General features: G+C 36.3%; 1 protein-coding gene across 5 annotated transcripts in view; it reads left to right on the top strand.

The window, feature by feature from the left end:
* Window positions 1-21,819, top strand: part of FBXO38 (F-box protein 38) — a 55,264-nt gene that overhangs the window by 8,400 nt on the left and 25,045 nt on the right. For all 5 annotated transcript variants that reach the window (XM_026008975.2, XM_026009000.2, XM_026008993.2 and 2 more), the window contains exons 2-11: window positions 810-1,000; window positions 4,850-4,983; window positions 7,761-7,924; window positions 8,128-8,293; window positions 10,979-11,116; window positions 12,426-12,563; window positions 14,618-14,711; window positions 16,306-16,436; window positions 19,735-19,905; window positions 21,611-21,753. In XM_026008975.2, the coding sequence (XP_025864760.2) occupies window positions 873-1,000; window positions 4,850-4,983; window positions 7,761-7,924; window positions 8,128-8,293; window positions 10,979-11,116; window positions 12,426-12,563; window positions 14,618-14,711; window positions 16,306-16,436; window positions 19,735-19,905; window positions 21,611-21,753 (1,407 nt within the window). In that variant the 5' untranslated portion in view covers window positions 810-872. The remainder of the gene's footprint in view (window positions 1-809; window positions 1,001-4,849; window positions 4,984-7,760; window positions 7,925-8,127; window positions 8,294-10,978; window positions 11,117-12,425; window positions 12,564-14,617; window positions 14,712-16,305; window positions 16,437-19,734; window positions 19,906-21,610; window positions 21,754-21,819) is intronic.

Here is a 21,819-nt window from a genome sequence, read left to right as displayed (position 1 = left end):
TAAAACAAAACCCTCTGGGTGTTTGCTCATCTGACTCTTAATTCTCCTTCTGCCCTCCTTCCCTTCCTTTTTCTCCCTCCTCCCCTCTCTTCCTCTATCACCAAAGCTTATTTTAAAAACAGACGAAACATACATTTGACACAAAAGTGAAGTAACCTTTGCTAATTAATGTTTACGGGAGAGGGAAAAGGGTGGTTTTATTCTCCATCTGAAATTGTATATAAATAGTATTTAGTTTTTGAGTGGAAGTCTAATTTTTATCAGATTTATAAAGGGGTCTGGGGCCCGCGGGTAGGGTCTAATCCCCTCACTTTAAAGCTAGGAAAATAAAGAACTTAAAGGGTGACTCAAGTTCATAGAAGTAGTTTGGCAGATCCAGGACTAGAACTCAGCATTCCTCTTCTGCCTTTGTGTGAGGGGCAGACCTAGAATCAAGAGTTCCAGAACTGGAAGGGATTTTGTTAACCTAGTTTAACCATCTCTTACCTTACAGGTGAAGAGATTGGTGCTTGGGGAAATTGGGTGAATTAGCTAGGAAGAAACAGAATATAAAATAGAATACAAAATTCCTGATTCCTTGGATTGTTTTTTTGTTTTTTTTCTCATTCTAAGTAATGCATTTTTATATTCTCCACTGCTCTTCAGAAAAAGATATTCTGTTCACTCTTGGTAACGTTTTTATTAATTTGAAGGTGGTCTGTACCTTTCTTATAAAATAAACATTGTTTATGAAACTAGGTTTTCTGGGAATAACTTCTGAGTCTTAAGTTGATGTGCTTTAGTCTACTCTAGCCTCTGCTTGTTTTCAGGGGCTTTGAATTCAAGTAATCAAGAGGGAAGATTTGCTCTTTGATACTGGAGATAACACAGCAATGGGTCCACGAAAGAAAAGTGTTAAAACGTGTCTCATGAATAATGAAATTGCTGAGGAAACAATATCCGATGAAACAAAGGACTATATGAATCAACTTTCACATGAAGTGCTCTGCCATATATTTAGGTAAGATTTTGTGTGGTTGACTTTTACCCCCCTAGAATGTGTAATAAGTAGGAGCAAATGCTAGAGCTGTACTGTCTAGTATGGTAGTCACTAGCTACCTGTGGCATTTAAATTCAAGTGAAATGAAAGTGAGAATCCAGTTCCCCAATTACACAAGCTTATATGTCCTGTGGCTACTGTGTAGGACAGCACAGTGAAGATAGAGAATACTACTTTCGTTGCAGTAAGCACTATTGGATATCCATTCTTTAGACTGCATTAACATTCCAGGCTTCTTGGAACTCTTATTGACTGATTTGTTGACTTTTGTTATTACAGTACCATGTGTGTACAACATAAGGCAGTGTTTCTGACTTTTTTGACTACAACCCACAGTGGGAAACATTTTCCTCGTATGCACATATATGTAAGTGATTGCAATCAAAGTTTCGTGAAATAATACCATACCCATCGTTACTATATGCAGCACACACACTCAAGTTGTTCTGTGGTAAAGCTCCTCTCAGAGTCTTTTTTTAAATTATATTTTTGCCCAGACTACATTATAAACAATAGTCAGAAAAAACAAAACAAAGAACAACAAAACCCTGCCACTTCCAGTTTCCCCTGCTTTCTTCTTTCAGTCATTATCCATTCAAATAAACAGCCCAGCACACTTTGTCTCTGGAGTTAGAGACCTGACTTGGAAATCATGAGTCTCATTTACTTGCCTTGGACCAATGATTGATAATGATGGTATTGTAAGGATTCGATGAAATAATGGTTTTAAAGCACTCAACACACTGCATAGCATAAATGCTTGGTGAGCCTTAGTGGTTAGGATTTTTCATATTGCTCCATGATCTTCATAATTACCATTTTAGTCACTAGACTAAGACACGATAATTAACTTTGCCCTTGTAGTAGTCTCACATCGGGATTGTCATCAGTTTTTGTCTTAAAACAATTGCAATGAACTTTTCCAAGCATTTGGATTTTCTGCTATTTTATTTACCTAGGGGAAATTTTCATAAAGAAGTTCTTAGAAATGTTTTGCATTTTTTAAAATTATTACATATTTGCAGATAAAGAAGTTTTAAAATAGAGATAGCAGAGCTGCTTTAGGGAACCATGGGCACTTTATTTTTCTTTTCCAACATAAGTTTGGAGTAGTCCTTATCTTCTACAGTTTGTTGTTGTATGACACAGAGTAGTTTTGTCAGTTCAGTTCTGTCTGGCAATAGGAAACCCAAAATAACAGAATTTTTTTTAACATAAAGTGGTACTGAAGTTCATTTGGCAGAAAAAAGTCTCAAAATCTTTCAGAAAGTTTTTTCAGAAAAAGAGTCTTAATCCTACCAGATGTTCAAATACATTCTAAAATACACAGTAAATGAGGATTTGGTCCTGGGAAAATTAAGCAGATAGTTGGGTAAAACAGTTGTCATATGTAGGCTCTATATGGGGATTCAAATGTATGTCGGGATCTAGCTTATGATAAACTTGGTATTCACATGAGTGAGGAAAAGCTGAGTGAATTACTCAGTGATGATGTCATAACCCAAGAACCATTTGGAGAAAGGAATAAAAGCATGTTCTTATCTGTCATTATCTGATACCAAATTCTAAATGCATCAATGAGTTAAACCCTTAAAGCTGTTAAAATCTTGAAAGAGGGACGCCTGCGTGGCTCAGTGGTTGAGCATCTGCCTTTGGCTCAGGGCAGGATTCTGGAATCCTGGGATCAAGTCCTGCATTGGAGTCTGCTTCTCCCTCTGCCTATGTCTCTGCCTCTCTCTCTGTCTCTCATGAGTAAATAAATAAAATCTTTAAAAAAAAATCCTGGAAGCATAGGTAAAATCCTAAATGCATCACTTTGTTAAACCTGTAAAGCAGTTAGAAAATCCTGGAGTAGCATCTGCCTTTGGCTCAGGGCAGGATTCTGGAATCCTGGGATCAAGTCCTGCATTGGGAGCCTGCTTCTCCCTCTGCCCGTGTCTCTGCGGGCATGAATAAATAAATAAAATCTTAAAAAAAAAGTCCTGAAAGAAAGCATAGGTAAAATTGTTTCTAGGGATGTATGTTAGATATTTGTTGAATAATGGGAGGACATATTATGAACAAATTGGACCATATTTTATAAGTTGAGAGTGGATATGATAACATTTTGCAGTTCAATATTCAAATGGAAGGAGTGGCATCAAGTGTTAACATCTTTTTAAAAATGTACTTGAAATGCCTCCTGCTCTTCAATTATGTATCTGTGAAGAAAAAATACAATTCTTTTTCTGAGGGCAAATATGTATGATAATTTTCATGTGATTACTGATCTATTTGTACTTAAAAAGGGTATAAAATTTACTCAGGCATATGGAAAAAATAGTGTATAACTTGATTCAGAAAACAAATTCAGTATTCCCCATTGTTTATAAAATGTGTAGTCATAATTTCTGAAAATTATCCTATTTATATCTGAGTTAAGTAAAGTGCAAATTAAGTTAGCAATAATGCTTTTTTTTTTTGTGGAAAATTATATTTGATTTTATCTCTTTAAATAGTTTGAAGGGGAAGAGGCAGGGTCCAGAGGTTGACAGAAATGGAGCAGAGAAATCTCAGCAGGCATACTTGGACTTTTCTTTTAGAATTAGCCTAATTTTTAGGAATTAGAGTCAGACCCAACTGTTGACATTCCCTACTTTTCCTTCATCTTTCCTAGCTGTTGACTTTTTGCAGGTTAACTTTTTTGAGCTGATTTTACTACTTGTAAAATAGCACCTGCTATATCAGTGAGGGTTCTAGTAGGAAACAAGGTACATATACTTGGCTGGAATTTGAAGATCATTTAATGAAAAACTATTTAGAGAGGTTTAAATAGGGTTAAGGGAGCCAATAAGTGCCAAAGAGTTCAGCTTTGAGACTAGGAATAACAGAAAGCCTTAGCCTGTGGTATGTGTTGGCCAAAATCAACTGATAGTCAGATGGGTAGGGAACACAGAGAAAGAAAGAAAAAGGATTGGGGAGGGCAAATAAAGAACAACCTACTTGGTATAGTTGTGAAATAGTGACTACAGTACAGTGTCTGTGACGCAATGTGAGCTCAAAAAAGGGCAGTTTTTGCCTTTTAAAAAAATAATCTAAGAATGCATGGCGGGGGTGTTCAGGAAGAGAGATGAGATTTTCTGATCTTTCAAAATATATATTGCTATTATTGGAAACAACAAAAGTAGAGGTTAGTTGAAAAGTTTCAGGAAGGAAGAGATAACAGGGAAGTTGGAAAAGAGGAAATTGTACTTGGACAAGGTGTTCTCACTTAATGCTTATACAATACTTGAATGTGATCTGAAAGATAAAAAGATCTAGGAAAAAAATGTATGCTATAAACTTGGTATAGATGTTTGTTGATGGAGAAAATAGTTTCTGGGTGTTGAGTGAAGAGAGGAATTTTTTAAGCTACTACAGGAGATGAATTCTGTAAAAGCTTTAAAATTATATTGGCCATGTTCAAACGAATTCTCTCTGATCTTTATTCTCATATTAGCTTAACATCAGGGCATGATACGCACTGAGATCTTTTTCTTTTTTTTTTTTCCCCTTTGAGATTTTCTTTGTAAAAACTTAAAAGGAGTAGGCAGGTTTTTGCAAACCACTCTATGAAGGGAGCTCAGTACTTTATTTGGATGCTTGAGTATTGCTGACTCATTGGTTTTTAATGAAAAGCTTTATGTGTATGTTAATCTTAAAACCCTGCAAATATTGCTAAGGTCTTATTTCATTGAAGGGGTAGGAGCATGGAAGAAGGAAAAAAAAAACCTGTTGGTGAGAGGAAGTACTTACCCACTTGATAAATATGAGTTTCTTTCTCTCACAAAGGTACCTCCCTCTGCAGGATATCATGTGTATGGAATGTCTTTCCAGGAAGCTAAAAGAAGCAGTGACCCTATATCTGAGAGTGGTGAGGGTTGTGGATCTCTGTGCAGGGCGGTGGTGGGAATACATGCCAAGTGGTAAGTGGATCTAGCCTGTAAGGTACCCTGGAGCCCTATTGAAACCTAATAATTAATATTCCCATCAAACATCACTTGTCTTAAGATAGGCAGTCTAAGTCACTTCGTTGGTAGGGAGGCAGAATTTTATCTAAATTACTTGATTGGTTTGGGTTGATAAAATATGTTTTGCCTGAGGCTTTACTAGTTTATTTCCTTAAGGAACTATGTCATATGTCAGCCTGTTCCACAAATGTATGATTGGAGAACTCTATATATATCTATTATATTTGACAAAGTGTCCTTTGTTCTATGATGCAGGTTTTCATAGTTTCCCTGTACCCTTTAATGGCATCCTCTGGTTAAACAAATATTAATCAATTTCTGTAAAGCTGGTCTAGCAGCCCACAGAAATTGCACTTCTGGAGCTTTCATTTCTTTAGCACTTTTGGAAGGCCTATACAAGGTCTTAGAGATTCTTAAATAAGACAATGGCCTTAGGTGAAGAATTCAGAGTTAGTGGCCTAACCACACAAATGGACCTTAGGTAAAGAGACCAGAAAAGAAAGTTCGTGACTTTCATTAAGGAGAGCACACCTAAAAGGAAAGAATTAGAATTAAGGACCAATCAAGGCTTCTTTTCAGTTAATACCAGTCTATTAACTAGTGCCTTTTAGTTACTGTCATGTAGCAATTTTGAATGTCTTGTTTAACCACTTTTTATCAGCGTTATCCAGATCCTGATATTTTGAAAATGTGATGAGGTTGGGATGAGGGAGCCTTGACAGAAGTGAAGTGGAACAGGATAGTCTGTCTTCAATACGGGAATACTTTACAGTTTGGGGTGCTATATCCTTTTGAAAGGGTCATCAGTCAACTGGTAACTCTTACCAGTTGGCCAGAATTAGTTATCAGTATATACACCTTTTTGTGAAGAACATTGCAGAGACCTGAGGCTAAAACTCAGCTTGGTGAGACGCAAACTCAGTTGTCTTCAAATACTTCAAAGAAACCATCCTAAGGGAAAAGGGCTCCTTTTATTCCAGAGAATGATCATGTATAGCAAGAAGAAAAAAGAATGAGGGCAGTGTGAAAATGACCATCATTCCGCAGATGAGATTTGTCTTAACAGAGGTTAGACCAGCAGGAATTCTGGTGTTTGGATTAATGCACTGTATAAAGAGGCAGAATTGCAGAGCTCCCATGTGATGCAGTCATAGCCTTAACACATCTGCCCCTTATCAAATTAGAGAAGAATCTGTCTGCACATTGCTGACTTCTCTCAGATGGTGATAAATACCTATGAGCCCAAAGCTTCTCATCCCTACAGTGAATATAAAAAAGGATTGAAGCAAATAGTCTCTAACCTAGAATAAGATCTCATTAACTGTGATTACTAATGCCACTCTGGCAGTAGTTTAAACCCAGATTCTCTATGTAATAATGATAACTAAAGTTTTTATGTAGTACTTTATGGTTTACAATATGTGATCTCTTTGGATTCTCAGTCTCAGTAGAGAAGGTGAAACTTTATCCATTTTTTGAACTTTATCCATTTTTTGATGAGAGGCAACATGTAGCATATGACAAAAGAAGTGAACATTGGCAGTGGTCACACTTGGTTTTGAACTCTGGCTCTCCCACTTCATAGCTTTTAAATTCTTTCAAGTTCATTTTTTACGTTCATAAGTGGAGTAATTACCTTTTTCAGTGGGTTGTAAGAATAGATGAGAAAACAGAATTGTTATCCCATTGAATGACTCAGTAGTGAAGATTATTCTACAAGATGATAATAAGAACTCTTCATATAATCAGACCAAGTGATTTTTGAGGTCTCTTCTTACTTTTTAGTTTTGTGATTCTAAAGTTAACACGTCATCTGGACTGGCCCTGTGTAAATAGAACAACTTTTAGTATGTAAGACAGTGATATGGGGCTTCATTTACATTCTTGAGAGTTAATATTTTTTTATTTGTTGTTAGCAGACAATTGGATTTCTCATAGCCTCTATTAAAGACAAAATACCTAGATAATAAAGTATCAACTGTATGAAACTTGTCTCCCTGCTTAACCTCACCAGATCCCCTGCTGTGAAAGTAACTGCCTGTCTATTTCTGTCTGGTGGATGGAACGCAGTTGGCCTCCCAGATAAATAGCTTTCTGTCAGCTCAGCATCTTTTCAGTTTGGCTCATTTATGTTCTCTTCGCTAACTTGCATCTGTCTTTTTCAGAAGAATGAACTCTCTGAAATGTCCAGGGAGTGATAGTTAAACACAGGATAGGGTAATTATTAGGAAACAGACTAAGAGAACCTAGTTTGCAATGGGATTTATATTAGAATTCTGAGCTTCCTGAAGGTGAGGATCACATCTCCCTCCTTGTTTAGTTGTGTGCTCTGCAGAGCCCTAGAGGTTCAGAGGAGACTGCTGCTGATCAAGTAGGTGGTCCTTTCTAACCCACCAATCCAGTAATAGGTGCAAGTTACCTGGTTAGACGTGTGCTGCCCCTAGTCAAAGATTTCTGTACCTTAAAAGCAGCAGCAAAAAAGCCATCATAAATTAAAAGCCTCAGCTCTATAAAATATTAATTCAGAATAAATGGGGTTTCTGAAATGTTTCCTCTTTTACTAAAGGAGTATATTTTCTGTTTCGCCATTTGTTCAGCCATAGTGTTAGTCTTATAAAACTTGAAAAAGTAAACCTTTTGTTGTTGTTAAACTTTTAAAAAATTACAAGTGCCTAGTAAATGTTCATGCACACAAAGGTGAACTTGCCTCTAAATGCTTCTGAATTTCTCAGGCTTCACAGATTCCAGTTTTCTAACACTATTGAAGAAGATGCCAGATGTTGAACAACTCTATGGCCTTCACCCTAGATACCTTGAGAGGCGAAGGGTACGGGGCCATGAGGCTTTTAGCATTCCAGGCGTTCTGGAAGCTTTGCAGGCATGCCCAAACTTAGTGGTGAGTGTACCTGGTTGAACATTTGATATCAACTGGTTGATGAAATAATAAAGAATGAAAGAACATGCTCACTTAACATGCAGGTTTCATTCATAACAAATTTTTAAGTTCCACTGCATATTTAGCATCTTATGATACAGAAATAGAAGCTTCGGATGCTAAATTAATAGCTTTTCTTATGCTTGCTTGGCATTATTTTCTAGGGTGTGGAAACTTCTCACTTGGAATTAGTAGAATCTATTTGGACATATATGCCGCATGTTCATATTTTGGGGAAATTTCGTAATCGTAACGGAGCTTTTCCAATTCCTCCTGAAAATAAACTGAAAATTCCTATAGGAGCCAAAATTCAAACTTTACATTTAGTTGGTGAGTACATGTTTCTTGGGTCACTTGTGACTCCTTGAAATGTCATATGACTGAACATTCACTGAAAGGAAATAATGAGAATTTTATAAATGACTGTTGCAGTTGATGATGGCCAAAGAAGTGCTTGTGAGACGTGTATACAAATTTCGATTTCCCATTAAGGAGTCCTAGATGGGGATAGGGGGGTTAGAGAAATACTGCCTCACAACTAGTCTGTTCCCTTTTTGAAGACTGTTTGGGTAGTTTTGAAAGTTGTTAGGTTTTGGGATTTTTTTGTTTTGTTTTGTTTCAGTGAGCCAGACTCTTGCCTTTCTCTGCCCTTTTGGTCCTGGTTCAACTCTTCAGAGGAGAGTTCTCCAGTGCAGCTTTCTGTGATGATGGAAACATCACGTGTTTGTACTATCCCATATGGCTCCCACAGCAGCTGGTGAAATAGAGGAACTGAATTTTTATCTTAGGTTCATTTATCCAGCAGCCACATACACCTAGTGGCTACTTGATTACACAGTCCAGCTCTAGAATATCGAGGAAGAAAAACTCAGATAGCTTAGTTTACTTGGTATCTTCTCCAACAGAAAATTCCCCTATGTCCCACCCAAAGCCAATGAAAAACTTCTACTACTTCTCTTTTTCCCTGAGAAATGGAAAATGGGGGTGCTCTTTTTGCAGAGGCACTTTATTTGCAGTGATTGCGGTGTACATTCTCCATCCAAATAGTCTATGAAATTATATCCCAGTAATTTCCACCTACGTAAATAATAAGGGCAGATATTTTCTTAAATTTCATTTGCCACCTTTGGCTCACATTATTGAAAGGTTTCCAGGAGGACTCCTTTTACTGTCATCTTATTTTTAATATTTATTTATTAATATTTTACTTAAAGTATACCTGTTGAGTATCTGCTCTGTTGTAAGCAATATTCTGGGCACTGGTGATGGTCTTAATAATCAGAAATTTCTGAAACCAGGTCTGGTGGTGTGGGGAGTACAGCAGGGACGGTAAGGAGTAGGTCTAAAATAGGGCGTATGTGTACAATTCTGGCTGAAGACGAATGCTCTCTAGTAGCCTTTTATTTACAAGATCAAGGATTGATTCTGATTAGGCATTTGGGTATCTAGTTTGAGAATGGGTTTTTAGATAATAAAGGAATTCTGTAATATCTGATGTTTATAACACAAGCTCTATAAAGTCAGTGTTTTCTATCTTTATATTTCCCATGATTCATGTCATTGTTCATTGCGGATACAAGTAGTTGGTAAAGTTTGTGGAAATACATTAATTCATTTGATTAATTCAATAGTTTAACACTGTGATGGTATTAGAAACGTGGATAGCAAATTAGTGCACGTGCTGGGAAGACTGATCATTGTGTCCTTTGTTCATAGAATTGATTTGAGGCAAAATGTGGATTGGGTATAGGATACAGCTGTGTTGTCTGGTGGATCTGTCTCACTCTTGATACTCTGAGTTTCCTAATCAGAATTACCACCATTATGGTAGATGCTAAATGTACCTTTGTGAATTCTGCATCTTGAATCTTAGTCTATACTCATTGCCTCTGCCTTTCTTCCTTTGGTCTTATCAATTTTACTTCCCATCTGCTGCCATACAGGGTGTATGTGTAATTCAAGGCTAATGGTAACTGCTTTTTGGGAATGGGCGGGTTAAGGAGTGATCCTTATAGTGGGAGCATCCTGCAGAATTCAGCTTCTAAAGAACCAGTCTTGAAGGTACTCCAGCTTTGCTCTCTCTAGTTGCCCTTGCTGGCAGGGCTTCTACCAACTTCAATTTGCAGTTATCTTAAACTGATTTTGCCAACTACTGCTTGTTAAATGTCATCACATTGGGTCCTTGGGATTTCTCTCAATTTATGTCACTTCCTTGGCTTTTCATGAAGCTGTGGTATTTAACTGTTGGGCAAGTTCCCTGATCTGCTTCCTTCCATTTAGAACTTATAGGTTACCTATCTTATTTTTTCTTCCATGTCTCCTGGTTTTTCCTTCCACTATACATCCCCTTTCTCCCAGACAGGGTCTCTCCTAAAGTTAAGTCATTTACAGATTGGAAGGATAAAATACTATCATCACTTTGAAATACTAAAATAAATGATGGGTTCTTACTTTCTTGGAGTCATGCTGACTGTCTTCTACCGCACGTTTATAAATCCTTAAGGTTCACTCATTTGTAGAAACAACTTTAATCTCTGTCTCTGGATATCATGATATTTGAAGCCAGCTAGCTAGCTTGCTTTTGTCCTGAGAAATTTAGCTTTCTCACTGATGGGACAGTGGGCATTGGTAGTTAAATAGTACTTTTGTGTATTCTTTCCATATAATTTTGTTTTCAGTAACCTGTTTTATTTTATATCTCCTTGGTGTATGTTATCTTGGAAGAGTTGTAGAGTTATGAGAAAGATTCATGTGTGTAAAATGCAGGAATACTTTTAAAATCCCACCTCTATATGCCTTTTCTAAAGAAACAACAAAGTAGAGTGTTTATGGTTTGCTTAAATTGTTCTTTATAAGCCTGTTTCAGATAAGCCAAACTTGAAAGACCTTAATTAGATAATTTGTTCTGGTGAAAATATCCATGAAGGGTAAATTGTCAACCTGAAAAGTAGACTGTTGCACTTATGCAGAATACAGGGTTTTTCGTGATTTTTGTTTTTTGGTGTATATTTTTAGGGGTGAATGTTCCTGAAATTCCTTGTATACCAATGCTAAGGCATCTTTATATGAAGTGGGTAAGACTCACTAAACCACAGCCGTTCAAAGACTTTCTATGCATCAGTTTACGAACTTTCGTCATGAGGAACTGTGCAGGTAATGGTACATAGTTATGGTGGAATTATACATATGCTGTTCTAAAAATATCCAAAAGCAAACTCTAATAGCTATGCTTGTAAATGGAATTATGTTACGTTATTATTATTTATGTTTGGTAATTTATTCACCTTGTGGAAATAAATGTACTTTTGTTTTAAAGTCCATAGACATGGGATTAGTGGGGGGAAAAAGCATCACAGTGTCTCTACATATATTTTATAGACACTTTTTACTTTCTGCAGGATTGTTACACTAGATTCTGATTTCTTTGTCTCTGGTCTTCTAATCCTGCATGTAAATAGTAGGGTGACTTAATCTTATAAAGCAGAAAGCACTGCTTTTATGGTATTGCTTTTCTGTTCAGAAACTTTCAGTGTCTGTTGCCCTAGATTGTCAGATGGGAACTATTCTGTTTAAAGTTCTGAATAGCTGGGGCCCCTGTCGATGTCTTTATTTCTGACTCTTTAGCAATATGTACCTTCTTATATTGTGAGGCCCCCCCTCCAGCTCTACTAGCCTTCACCTCAGTGTTTGTCTTTACACTATGTTATTGTTTTCTTGTCCTGAGGTACACACTTCCTTCCTTCCTCTTCTTTTTTTTCTTTTTTATATGTTACAAACAGACCCTGTTTTTGTAGTTGGTATGTTATGCCTTTGTATTCTTAGAATTACACAGTTTTATCTCCATGTCATTTGCAAGGTCTATGATAAGACTACTATGTTGTGATCTTCCACAATACCTCATAAAACACTGCTCATAGAGAGGTATTTATGATCCTGCTATTTATTGAAGTGAAGGGACATTTTTTTAAAAAAGATTTTATTTATTTATTCATGACAGAGAGAGAGAGAGAGAGAGAGAGAGAGGCAGAGACACAGGGAGAAGGAGAAGCAGGCTTCATGCAAAGAGCCCAATGTGGGATTCGATCCCGGGAGTCCGGGATCACGCCCTGAGCCAAAGGCAGACGCCCAACCACTGAGCCACCCAAGCGTCCTGAAGGGACAGATTTTTAACTAAGTTTTCTCCCTTAGTTATTTTGAGCTCAAAACTGTTGAGACTTCAAAGGATTTACAGAAAATACTAAGTATCTCTCCAGTGTAAACTGAAAAATCCTTATGCTGAATAAATACACGGTTAACAAGCTAATATCTTCATTTCTAAGAAGTATAAATTATAGAGAGTCACTACTTGGCTGTCAATTTTACACAGAATTTATAAGTTAATTCATTTCAGCTGCTGGTTTGAAAATTCATCTTTAAAGCAATTTTCATTGCTTGTTCCATTAAAGTATTTTTACCCCCTCAGGACCTACAAACTCCTTGAAGTATGTCCCTTTAGTAACAGGATTAGCCTCTGCCCGAAACTTGGAACATTTGGAAATGGTTCGAGTTCCTTTCCTTGGAGGTCTTATCCAGCACGTAGTTGAAGACAGTTGGAGATCAGGTACTCGTTTTTCTTTAGTTACTGAATACTTTTTAAATCAGTTTTTAAAATTATTACACTTTTATTTAGCTTCTCTTGTGAGTCTTTTTAAAAGAAAATGCATATTAGTAATTGCCCTTTCTCCCTGGTGCCTTTGATAGAGAATAAATAACCATGAGCATGGACTAATGTTCATTTTCTTTTATGCAATGCTAAACCTTCTCAAAATAAATAGAGTGTTAAAGCATGTTTTCTGGATCGTTAATCCTTATTACTTAGTTAATCATGCACCTATTATACTTGGAATTTTTCTAAGAAATATTAGCAGGGATTTCTAATGTCTATTGGTGATAAGAGATGTTTTTTGACTTGGACATCTTGGGCCTACAAAAGAACTCGGGCATTAGTAATGATAATGTCTAACATTTGTCTGATTCTTTAAGGTATATCAAGTGCTTTCCATATTTATCATGGAGTTAGATCCATCTTAGAGATGGCTTTTGAAAGGAAAATATATTTTACTCTCTAGGTCCTTTAATTACATTTTAAATAATGATATGTGACAGAATGTGTTCCATGTTAAACATTTTGTTGCAACAAAAATACCACAAGATTAAATAAGCGTTTAAATAAGGATGATTCTGCCTTACATTTTACTTAAGGAGTCAGCATACTTTACACAGAAGTTAATTCCAGATGAGTCAGAGACCCAAATTTTGTGAAAAACAAAAAGTTTGTTAAAAAAAAAAAAAATAGAAGAACGTCTTTCTGACCTTGGGTAGGCAAAGATTTATTAAACAGGATACCAAAAAGCACTTACTATAAAGAAAAAAATGATAAACTATTATATTATATTAAAAGATTTTTCCATTCATCAAAAGGTATGATTAAAAGTGAAAAGCCAGGTTTTAGAGTGGGAGACTATTTGCAATACAGATATCAGATGAAGAACTTATATCTAGAATATATGAAATATTTCTAAAATTAATGAGAAAAAGCAGACAACCCAATAGAAAAAAAAAACAAGGATATAACCTAAATAGAAAAGACTTCACAAAAGGGGATAACCAAATGGCCAATAAACATGAAGAAATGATAGATGTCATTAGTCTTTAGGGGAATGCAAAATAAAAACCACAGTGTGATACGCAAGCACTAAGATAACTATGCCTAGGCATGACCAATAGGAAAGAGACAAAGTATTGGCCAGAGCAATGGGGCTTCCATACACTGCTGGGAGTAAGTCTAAGTTGATATAATCACTTGAAATATTGTTTGGTAGTATCTGCTGAAGTTGACTTTATCCTTATCACTAGTTGCCTTCCTGGCTTTAAACCCAACAGAAATGTATACATATGTTCAGCAGGAGACATACCCCAAATTGTTCATAGTAGCACTGTTCATAATAGCCTCCAAATGGGAACAACCCAGATGCCCATCAACAACAGCATGGATAATTTAAATGTGACAAAAATGCAAGGGAATATTACACAGCAATGAGGATGAATTAACTACCATTATATGCAACAATCTGGATGAATCTCCTAAACAAAACTTTTAGTAAAAGAAAGACTGTAATTTTATTCATGAAAGTTTAAAGTCAATCTTGTGAAAATTCTTTGAGCTGTATACATTAATAATTTGCATACTGTTTTTGCTGTGTATTTACAAGTTTCACAAACAAAAATAGTTGGAAGTTAAAGGAGTTGTGATCTTTTTCCACATGGTAGATTGTAGCTTCAAACTTTGGCTTAAAAATGCCAGGATCCCTCTTTACAGTTCCCTTATGAACTTCTAGCTTTCTGAAAATTCTTTCTTAAAGGTCTCAAAAATTTGGAGTAATTTTCTGACACCATCAGAATGTCTTTTCAGAAGGACAGTATCTGATTCATGTCTTTTAAGGAAATGACTAAAAGTTAAAATTCATCTTGAAATGTTAATTTGAATGGAAAAACAAACTTAGATTTACTTTTAACCAGATAATTTTCATCTTAAAATGCATATAAATACTTGACTGAAAGTGTTGTGGTCAAAAGAAATGCTTACTGTTTTTGTTCCTTTTCTCCCTTAACTAGGTGGTTTTAGAAATTTGCACACTATTGTTTTGGGAGCATGCAAAAATGCTCTTGAAGTAGATCTTGGTTACCTCATCATCACTGCTGCTCGTAGGTATGTTTCCTCTTCATGTTGTCTTTTGTCTTAGAGTTATATGTTTTCCTGTTTTACAAAAATTAGGGGAAGTGTATATGAAGTTTGATTATGCCTTGCCAGATATAAAATACAAATGAATTGTGTAAATAGCATTAGGACATCACTTAGTAGTGGTAATCTTATGTTATAATTGATAACCAGCTAAGCTGCACTCCAGACCCAGCAAGTTCTGAAAGGGTATGGTCTCATCAGAGAAAAGCAGTCAGCACTCTGGAAGTCCAGCAGATCAGCACTGATGCACCCAGTGTCTGCAGCACTTTTGGGAACCATTCTTTCAACTTTCTCTGATTTTTGGAATTATTTTAGTTTGTGACGGTATTTGCTATTCAGAAATCAGTAGGAAATATCAGAAAGAGAGACAGAACATAAAGACTCCTAACTCTGGGAAACGATCTAGGGGTGGTGGAAGGGGAGGAGGGCGGGGGGTGGGGGTGAATGGGTGACGGGCACTGAGGGGGGCACTTGACGGGATGAGCACTGGGTGTTATTCTGTATGTTGGCAAATTGAACACCAATAAAAAATAAATTTATTATTAAAAAAAAAAAAACAACCCTGTGTTGGGTTCCATACTAAGCATGGAGCCTACTAAAAAAAAACACACACACACACACAAAACCTCATACTTAAGCCGTGTCTGTTTTCATGATCAAACCCTGACTAACTTGTTTAATAAATATTTGCAGAATAAATGGAAAATTAAAAAATATAAATCAGCTTTTTGAGTCTTACCATTGTAACACCATTATATTTTTAACGTATCTTTTTATCAGTTTATGCCTCATTTACTCTTGATCCTACAGATCAGAAGTCTATCTCTACTTTTATATTTTATTTAAATTCAGTTAACCTTTTTTTTATTTATTCAAAAATAAAACCCTTTCCATTAAAATAATTTTAATATAAATAAAACAAGGGACCCCTTGGTGACTCAATGGTTGAGCACCTGCCTTCAGCCCAGGGTGTGATCCTGGAGTCCCAGGATCGATGTGGGCATCGGGCTCCCTGCGTGGAACCTGCTTCTCTCTCTGCCTATATCTCTGCCTATATCTCCGCCTCTCTCTCTGTGTGACTCTCACGAATAAATAAATAAAATACTTTAAAAATATATATATGTGTATATATATATATACATATACATAAAACTGTTTAGGTATTACTATCTGGAATAGAACTATCTATTTGTTTTAAAGATGTTATAAAATGGCACTTTTAACAACTAGCATACAAAAAGATGTTGAACAATCAGTACCAGATGCAGGTTCTGACTTTGACTTAATCAGATTTAAGCAAGCATCAGCAAGAATATAAGATTCTTAGTGTATAATTTATTGTTAATTAATGTAACTTCAGTGTACTACCTAAGATGTGCCAACACTTTGCAAAATGCTCCTTTAAAAAGGAAACATCTCTAATGTTTTTTACTAGGGGAGTGGGAAGTTGTTTGCCTGTGACACTTCAGTAAGATGAACTTCTTTCAGAGCCTTATGCTAGGAAGAACCTATGTCTCTGATGGCTTTTATTTTACTCTGATGTTTATCTTTCTCTTCATAGGTTACATGAAGTTCGGATCCAGCCTTCCCTAACCAAAGATGGCGTCTTTTCTGCCCTAAAGATGGCAGAGCTGGAGTTCCCCCAGTTTGAAACACTTCATCTGGGCTATGTAGATGAGTTTTTGCTGCAGAGTAAGACTTAATCAACCATTTTATTCCCTAGAATTACTGTAGGGAACTTACTTGACAGACTGAAACTTTATTGAGATGTGCCATATTTTCTTGAATATAAGACAGCTTAAAATCTCAGGGGCTCTGCCTTCTTGAAAAAGGAACTTTTAATTTAAACTTGAAGTGTCAGTGATTTTTTTCCCATATTGCCTCTGACTTAGCATATTATAGAAAATATAATGATTAATAATATACAAAAAGAAAAAAAATCCTACCTACATTTGATATTGTCTCCATTTTACTGCCCAAGTTTCTTTCCCATTCTGCTTCATTTTTTTCACAGAATGTCATCCTTGGTTCCATTTGTTGAATTTGATCTGCCACACTTCTTGAAGCTTTTGATGGTCCTCTCAGATGAGGTCCCATTCCCTGTCCATGCTCTTCATTTCCATAATAAGCCCGCTGGGGGTTCTGGATTTCCCAGATAGTGTGAGCACATAATGGTCAGTATTCATTTGATGATGATTGCTGTTGGAAGGCTTGTTGACAGCATTTTCTGGAATGTATTTACAATTGGGAACTCATTCCTTTGGGTTTGAATGCATGTCAATTCATTATTCAAGCTTTTTTTCCCACATGACATTAATCAGACATGCAAGAGCATTTCCACCATTAGCATGTTTTTATTTTTGCAAGAATTGTTTCTTCCCCATGTAATTTATAACAAGTCTTTCTTAAACTCACTGTCATACAAGAATGGCATTTTTCTTAGGATCTAGTTTGCATTGTGGAAGAACATAAGGTTTAACTCCTGAGCAGGACAGTCTAGGTCAAACAATATGACTGTTGTCCTTTTTCATTTTTAATAGATGTGACAGTATTGTTTACTTTTTCTTTGTTGTAGTGTTCATTATTACATTTGACTGATTAAGAAATCCAGTCATTATCTTCTTGCTAGTTTAATGGGAATTACTTTTAATCTGTATAACTTTGAAAAAGATTGGCTTTTGACCAACATAGCTCTGTATTTTCAAGATGGCCATATTTAGGTCCACTGAAGGATTGTCTTTGAGAGTTACTATTTCCCTAGTGTCTCTTTCCCCATAACACACGTTCAATAGAAAAACACTTTACCTTTTTAGTACCATTATTTTATGCTTTTCAACATGTTTCATAGTCTCTTTCATACTGAAATCTCTTTGTCTTGATCTTTTCATAAGCAATTCTTGTCTTTATATTTGCTGCAGTTTATCCATTTCTCCATATATGTACTTGCCCCCATTCCTCCAAAGATGACCCAGGATGTCTGTATCACAGTAGGTGCCAGGTGCCTCTAATAGCCTGCCTTGGGAGAAACGAGTGGTCACTGCTCATACTTTGTCACTTAATCTCACTCTTCTCAGTAATTTAGATTTTGAGGCACCTCTCCAGGAGGGTGGGGGTGGCATCACCTCTAGTAAAACCTGTATCACCATTTTGTTACAAAGACTTGGTAAAATAGAAACATCACCATTGTGCCCCGTACATTTACAGTAGATATGATAGTGCCATATTGAAGAGGTGGATATGCTGAAAAGCAGATGCTGTGCGTTAAGAATAGAAGAAAAGTGTTCCAAAGGTGAATACCTTGGAGTTTTTTTGCTTTCAAAGACTTATGATAGCAGAGTTTTACTTGAAGGTGATAGGGATGTCAAACTCATTAAAAACCAGAATAGTAAAAAAAAAGAAAAAAACCAGAATAGTGTAGTCTTTAGTGCTGGGGCTTTGGAGAGAGGGAGACAGATGGAATTGCGACCTACCTCTTATAGATGATGGAACCTTGCAAAGGCAAGTTTTCTTCTTAAGTCCATAGTTCCCCTTTTGTTAAGTGGAGATAAGACCACTTGCCATTTTTCCTCGAATAGTTTGGAGGAATCAATAATAAACCCAATTTTATCATTATAATCTCTGACCCTTAGAAAGCATGTAGTAAGTGGTAGTTTTTACTTTTAGTTGACTTATGGGCTAAAGAAAAAAGAAACAAAAATGTGTTCTGGGTGATGTCATCAGAGTTCTTGAGAGAGTGTGACAATCAGGAGACCCCAAGAGCCAGAAAAAGGTGGTGGTCTCAAAGGAATGAATGTATGGTAGATTTGTCATGTCAGGTTGCAGCATTCATGCAGGCAGAGAACAGGGTGAGTTCAAAATTTACCCATTCATTAGAAAAGTTTCAAGCCCAAAGGGCAAGAAAAACATTTTTACAGCAGGCTAAAGAAAATTGCTCAGTCGAATTGTAGGAGTTAGATTAAGGTAAAATCAGCAAGAAATGCCAGTAAATACCAAAAATGGGGACTATAGGAGAGAGACTGTGAACCATGTAAGAATAAAATTGGAAGAGTTTGGAGTAAATAGTTGTTTTAAACATGCTCCAGGCTAAAGGTGTAAATCCCTGTAATATGTGGGGCAGCTTCACCAGAGCAATAGTGTTTTCTGTGTACTTGGTGGTAGGTGGTAGAAGGAACTGAGAGACATTTGTTGAGTTCCTGTCTCACCAGCACTCTGCTGGACATTGAAAATGTGACTGTCGACTAACTAGACATGGTCCCTTTTTCCTTCAGATTGCTTATAGTTAAGTGAACCATCCTGGAGAGTAAGGACAGGCAGCTGGAAGAAATGAGGACAGGAGATAGGGAATGAGACATGTTTTCAGTGCCGTAGTCTAGAATGGAGGATCGTCTTTTACTGATACATGTTCTTCCCCCAAACCCCCTGCGGGAGGCACTAAAGCCCAGTGGCAGAAGGAGTGGGTATATTTGAATTAGAAGTCCACTTTCTGGGGACGGGCACATCTTTACTAACCAATACTATGGCTCTCAGAATGAGTCTGAATTCCCAGTTTACTCCCTTCTTTATACATGGTCACACCTGACTCCAAAAACATGATCCTAATACCGTGAGAGAGAGTCACATATCTAAGATCTTACTTTTCTTTATAAAACTAAAGCTAAAACTTTGCCATAAGTGTGAGCCAATACAATATATCCCTCAGTTTTAAGAATTTTTGCTTTCTTTTTTCCTTTTCTAAACAATGGAAAACACTTTGTTTCTACTAGCTAACCCTTGACTTTTAATACAAGTTTTTATTTTGCAAAGTAAATGGTATTTGCAGAGAACACCTAATCTAACATTGTACTCAAACCTAAAGCTGATGATGGATTGATGACACAGAACGATCATAGAAGAGTGATATACTGGATGTTAAGATAACGAGTCGGCAACATCCTATGACAATTTAAGAATCTTTTTTTTTTTTTTTTTTTTAATTGATTTCTTTTTCTAGGCAGAATGGCGAATGCAGATCTGGTAAAGTATGGTTTGGCTGATGTGGTAGAAAATCCTGGTATCATCACCGATATAGGGATGAAGGCAGTCAATGAAGTTTTTTCCTGTATCAAATATCTGGCAATTTATAATTGCCCCCATCTCCATAACCCATACAATTGGATCTCAGGTACTGTAGGCTTCACAACGGTTATGTCTGCCTGATAAGGAAAGAATATATATTTTTGTTTCTGTATGTGATGAATTGTATTCCTAACATAAAATGTAAATACTTTGTATGATCATACAAGTGCTGGGAACTTTTGATAACTATGTTGGAAGTGTATCAGTGCCTCTTTGAACCTGTAAAATTCTCTGCCTAGAAACTGGCACTGACTAGGTTATGGATTCAACTGCCAAGGCAGTTGTGCTTTGCTAGGCACAAAGAAATAATAAAGTTATTATTATTTTGTGCTTTGTGCTTTGCTAGGCACAAAGAAATAATAAAGTTATCATTATTATTATAAAATTAAGGTTAGGAATTGTTGCTTGGGATACTACATTTGTTACCTCTGAATTACCATCACATTGCACATCATCTGAAAGGACAAAGTGGGTATGTATTTAAAAAAAAAACTTAGGTGACAGATTTAGCATTAACTTGTAATGAAATTTTCGTTTGCTTTAAAATCTTAGGTTATTTCAGCTCTCCCCTTCCTACCTGATCCCTTGTGTCTAAAAGTGTGACTGTACTTGATGCGTTTCCTTATATGAGGAGTTCATTTTCCTCCCTGAGAGAATAGTACTGTTTGTTTCTTTTAAGGCCCTTCTTAAATACCTAAAATTCATAACCTTTAAATAAATTCAGAGCTAGAGAATTTTCATCGTGACATCATCTTTAACCATACCAAGCCCCCTCACTGACACCTGCAGAACAGCCTCCTCTCCTGTCTGAGTTGCCTCACAGGGCCCCTATACCTCCTTACAGAACTCATCTCTGGCATCTTTTAGGGCTCAGGGGCATCTACTAAGATTACTCATTAAAATGGCCATGTATCCCCTACCAAAAGTGAGAAATTCTGTCTTTGGCCCAGTTGCACCAAGAAGTTATTGGGAAATACAAACTTTAGGTTGTAGCAGGCATAGATCACTTTTTAAAAAATAACATTTATTGGATTTTTGGTTTGTTTGTTTTCTTAAATACAGAAGAGTATAAAGAAGAAAACAAAAAATGGCCTATAATCCCATCACTCAGAACTCCTGTTAACACTTAAAAACTAAAAGTAATACATGCACTTGATAAACAATACCAAACAGTACAGAAAGGTACAAAATGAAAAGTCTCCTCTTCTCAAAGGTAACCACCATCAACAGTTTCTTATATATTCTCTGGACAGATTATTTTGTACATGTTGCATCCTATACATGTATAGCATTTAAAAATGATTTATATATACAAAAGGACATTAGGCATACCCTCTCCTATAGCTTGGTTTTTACACTAAGGGTATTTGGGAAAGCTTTGTAATAGCAAGCATACTCAATTCTCCTTCATTGTTTCTAACAGCTGCATAATGTTCTGTTAAATGAATGCACCAGCATTTAACTAGTGTCCTGTTGTTGAATAGACATGTAAGTTGTTGAATGGATCACATTTAGATTAAGTCTGACTTGGTTTCAAGTTAATAATTCCCAAGCCCGTATAACTCCCATAGTTTTCACAATGAAATTAGGTAAGGAGACATAATTTAGTCATCAGGTTTCTGAGATCATGAGATAAAATCAAAGTTATTTAAAGGAAAAGGATTTGAAAGTCTTTGTGACCTTTAACGAAATGAATCCATGATGGAGAAAGTATTAGTTCAATTCTCTGGCCTTGTCATGTCTCTGAACAGACCACTCAAGATGGACGCGATTGGTCGATATCAACTTAGTGCGATGCCATGCTTTGAAGCTGGACTCCTTTGGCCAGTTTATTGAATTATTGCCCAGTCTGGAGTTTATTTCACTGGACCAGATGTTTCGTGAACCACCCAAAGTAAGTCACATTTTGAGGGAATTAGGCTTTGCTTAATTAAATACTTAATTTACTACTTAAGGAATA

The sequence above is a fragment of the Vulpes vulpes genome, chromosome 4, assembly GCF_048418805.1.
Source record: "Vulpes vulpes isolate BD-2025 chromosome 4, VulVul3, whole genome shotgun sequence".
In the NCBI taxonomy this organism is placed as follows: Eukaryota; Metazoa; Chordata; class Mammalia; order Carnivora; family Canidae; genus Vulpes; species Vulpes vulpes.
The sequence above is the reverse complement of the archived record's forward strand: the minus strand, read 5'-3'. Positions and strand labels throughout refer to the sequence as shown.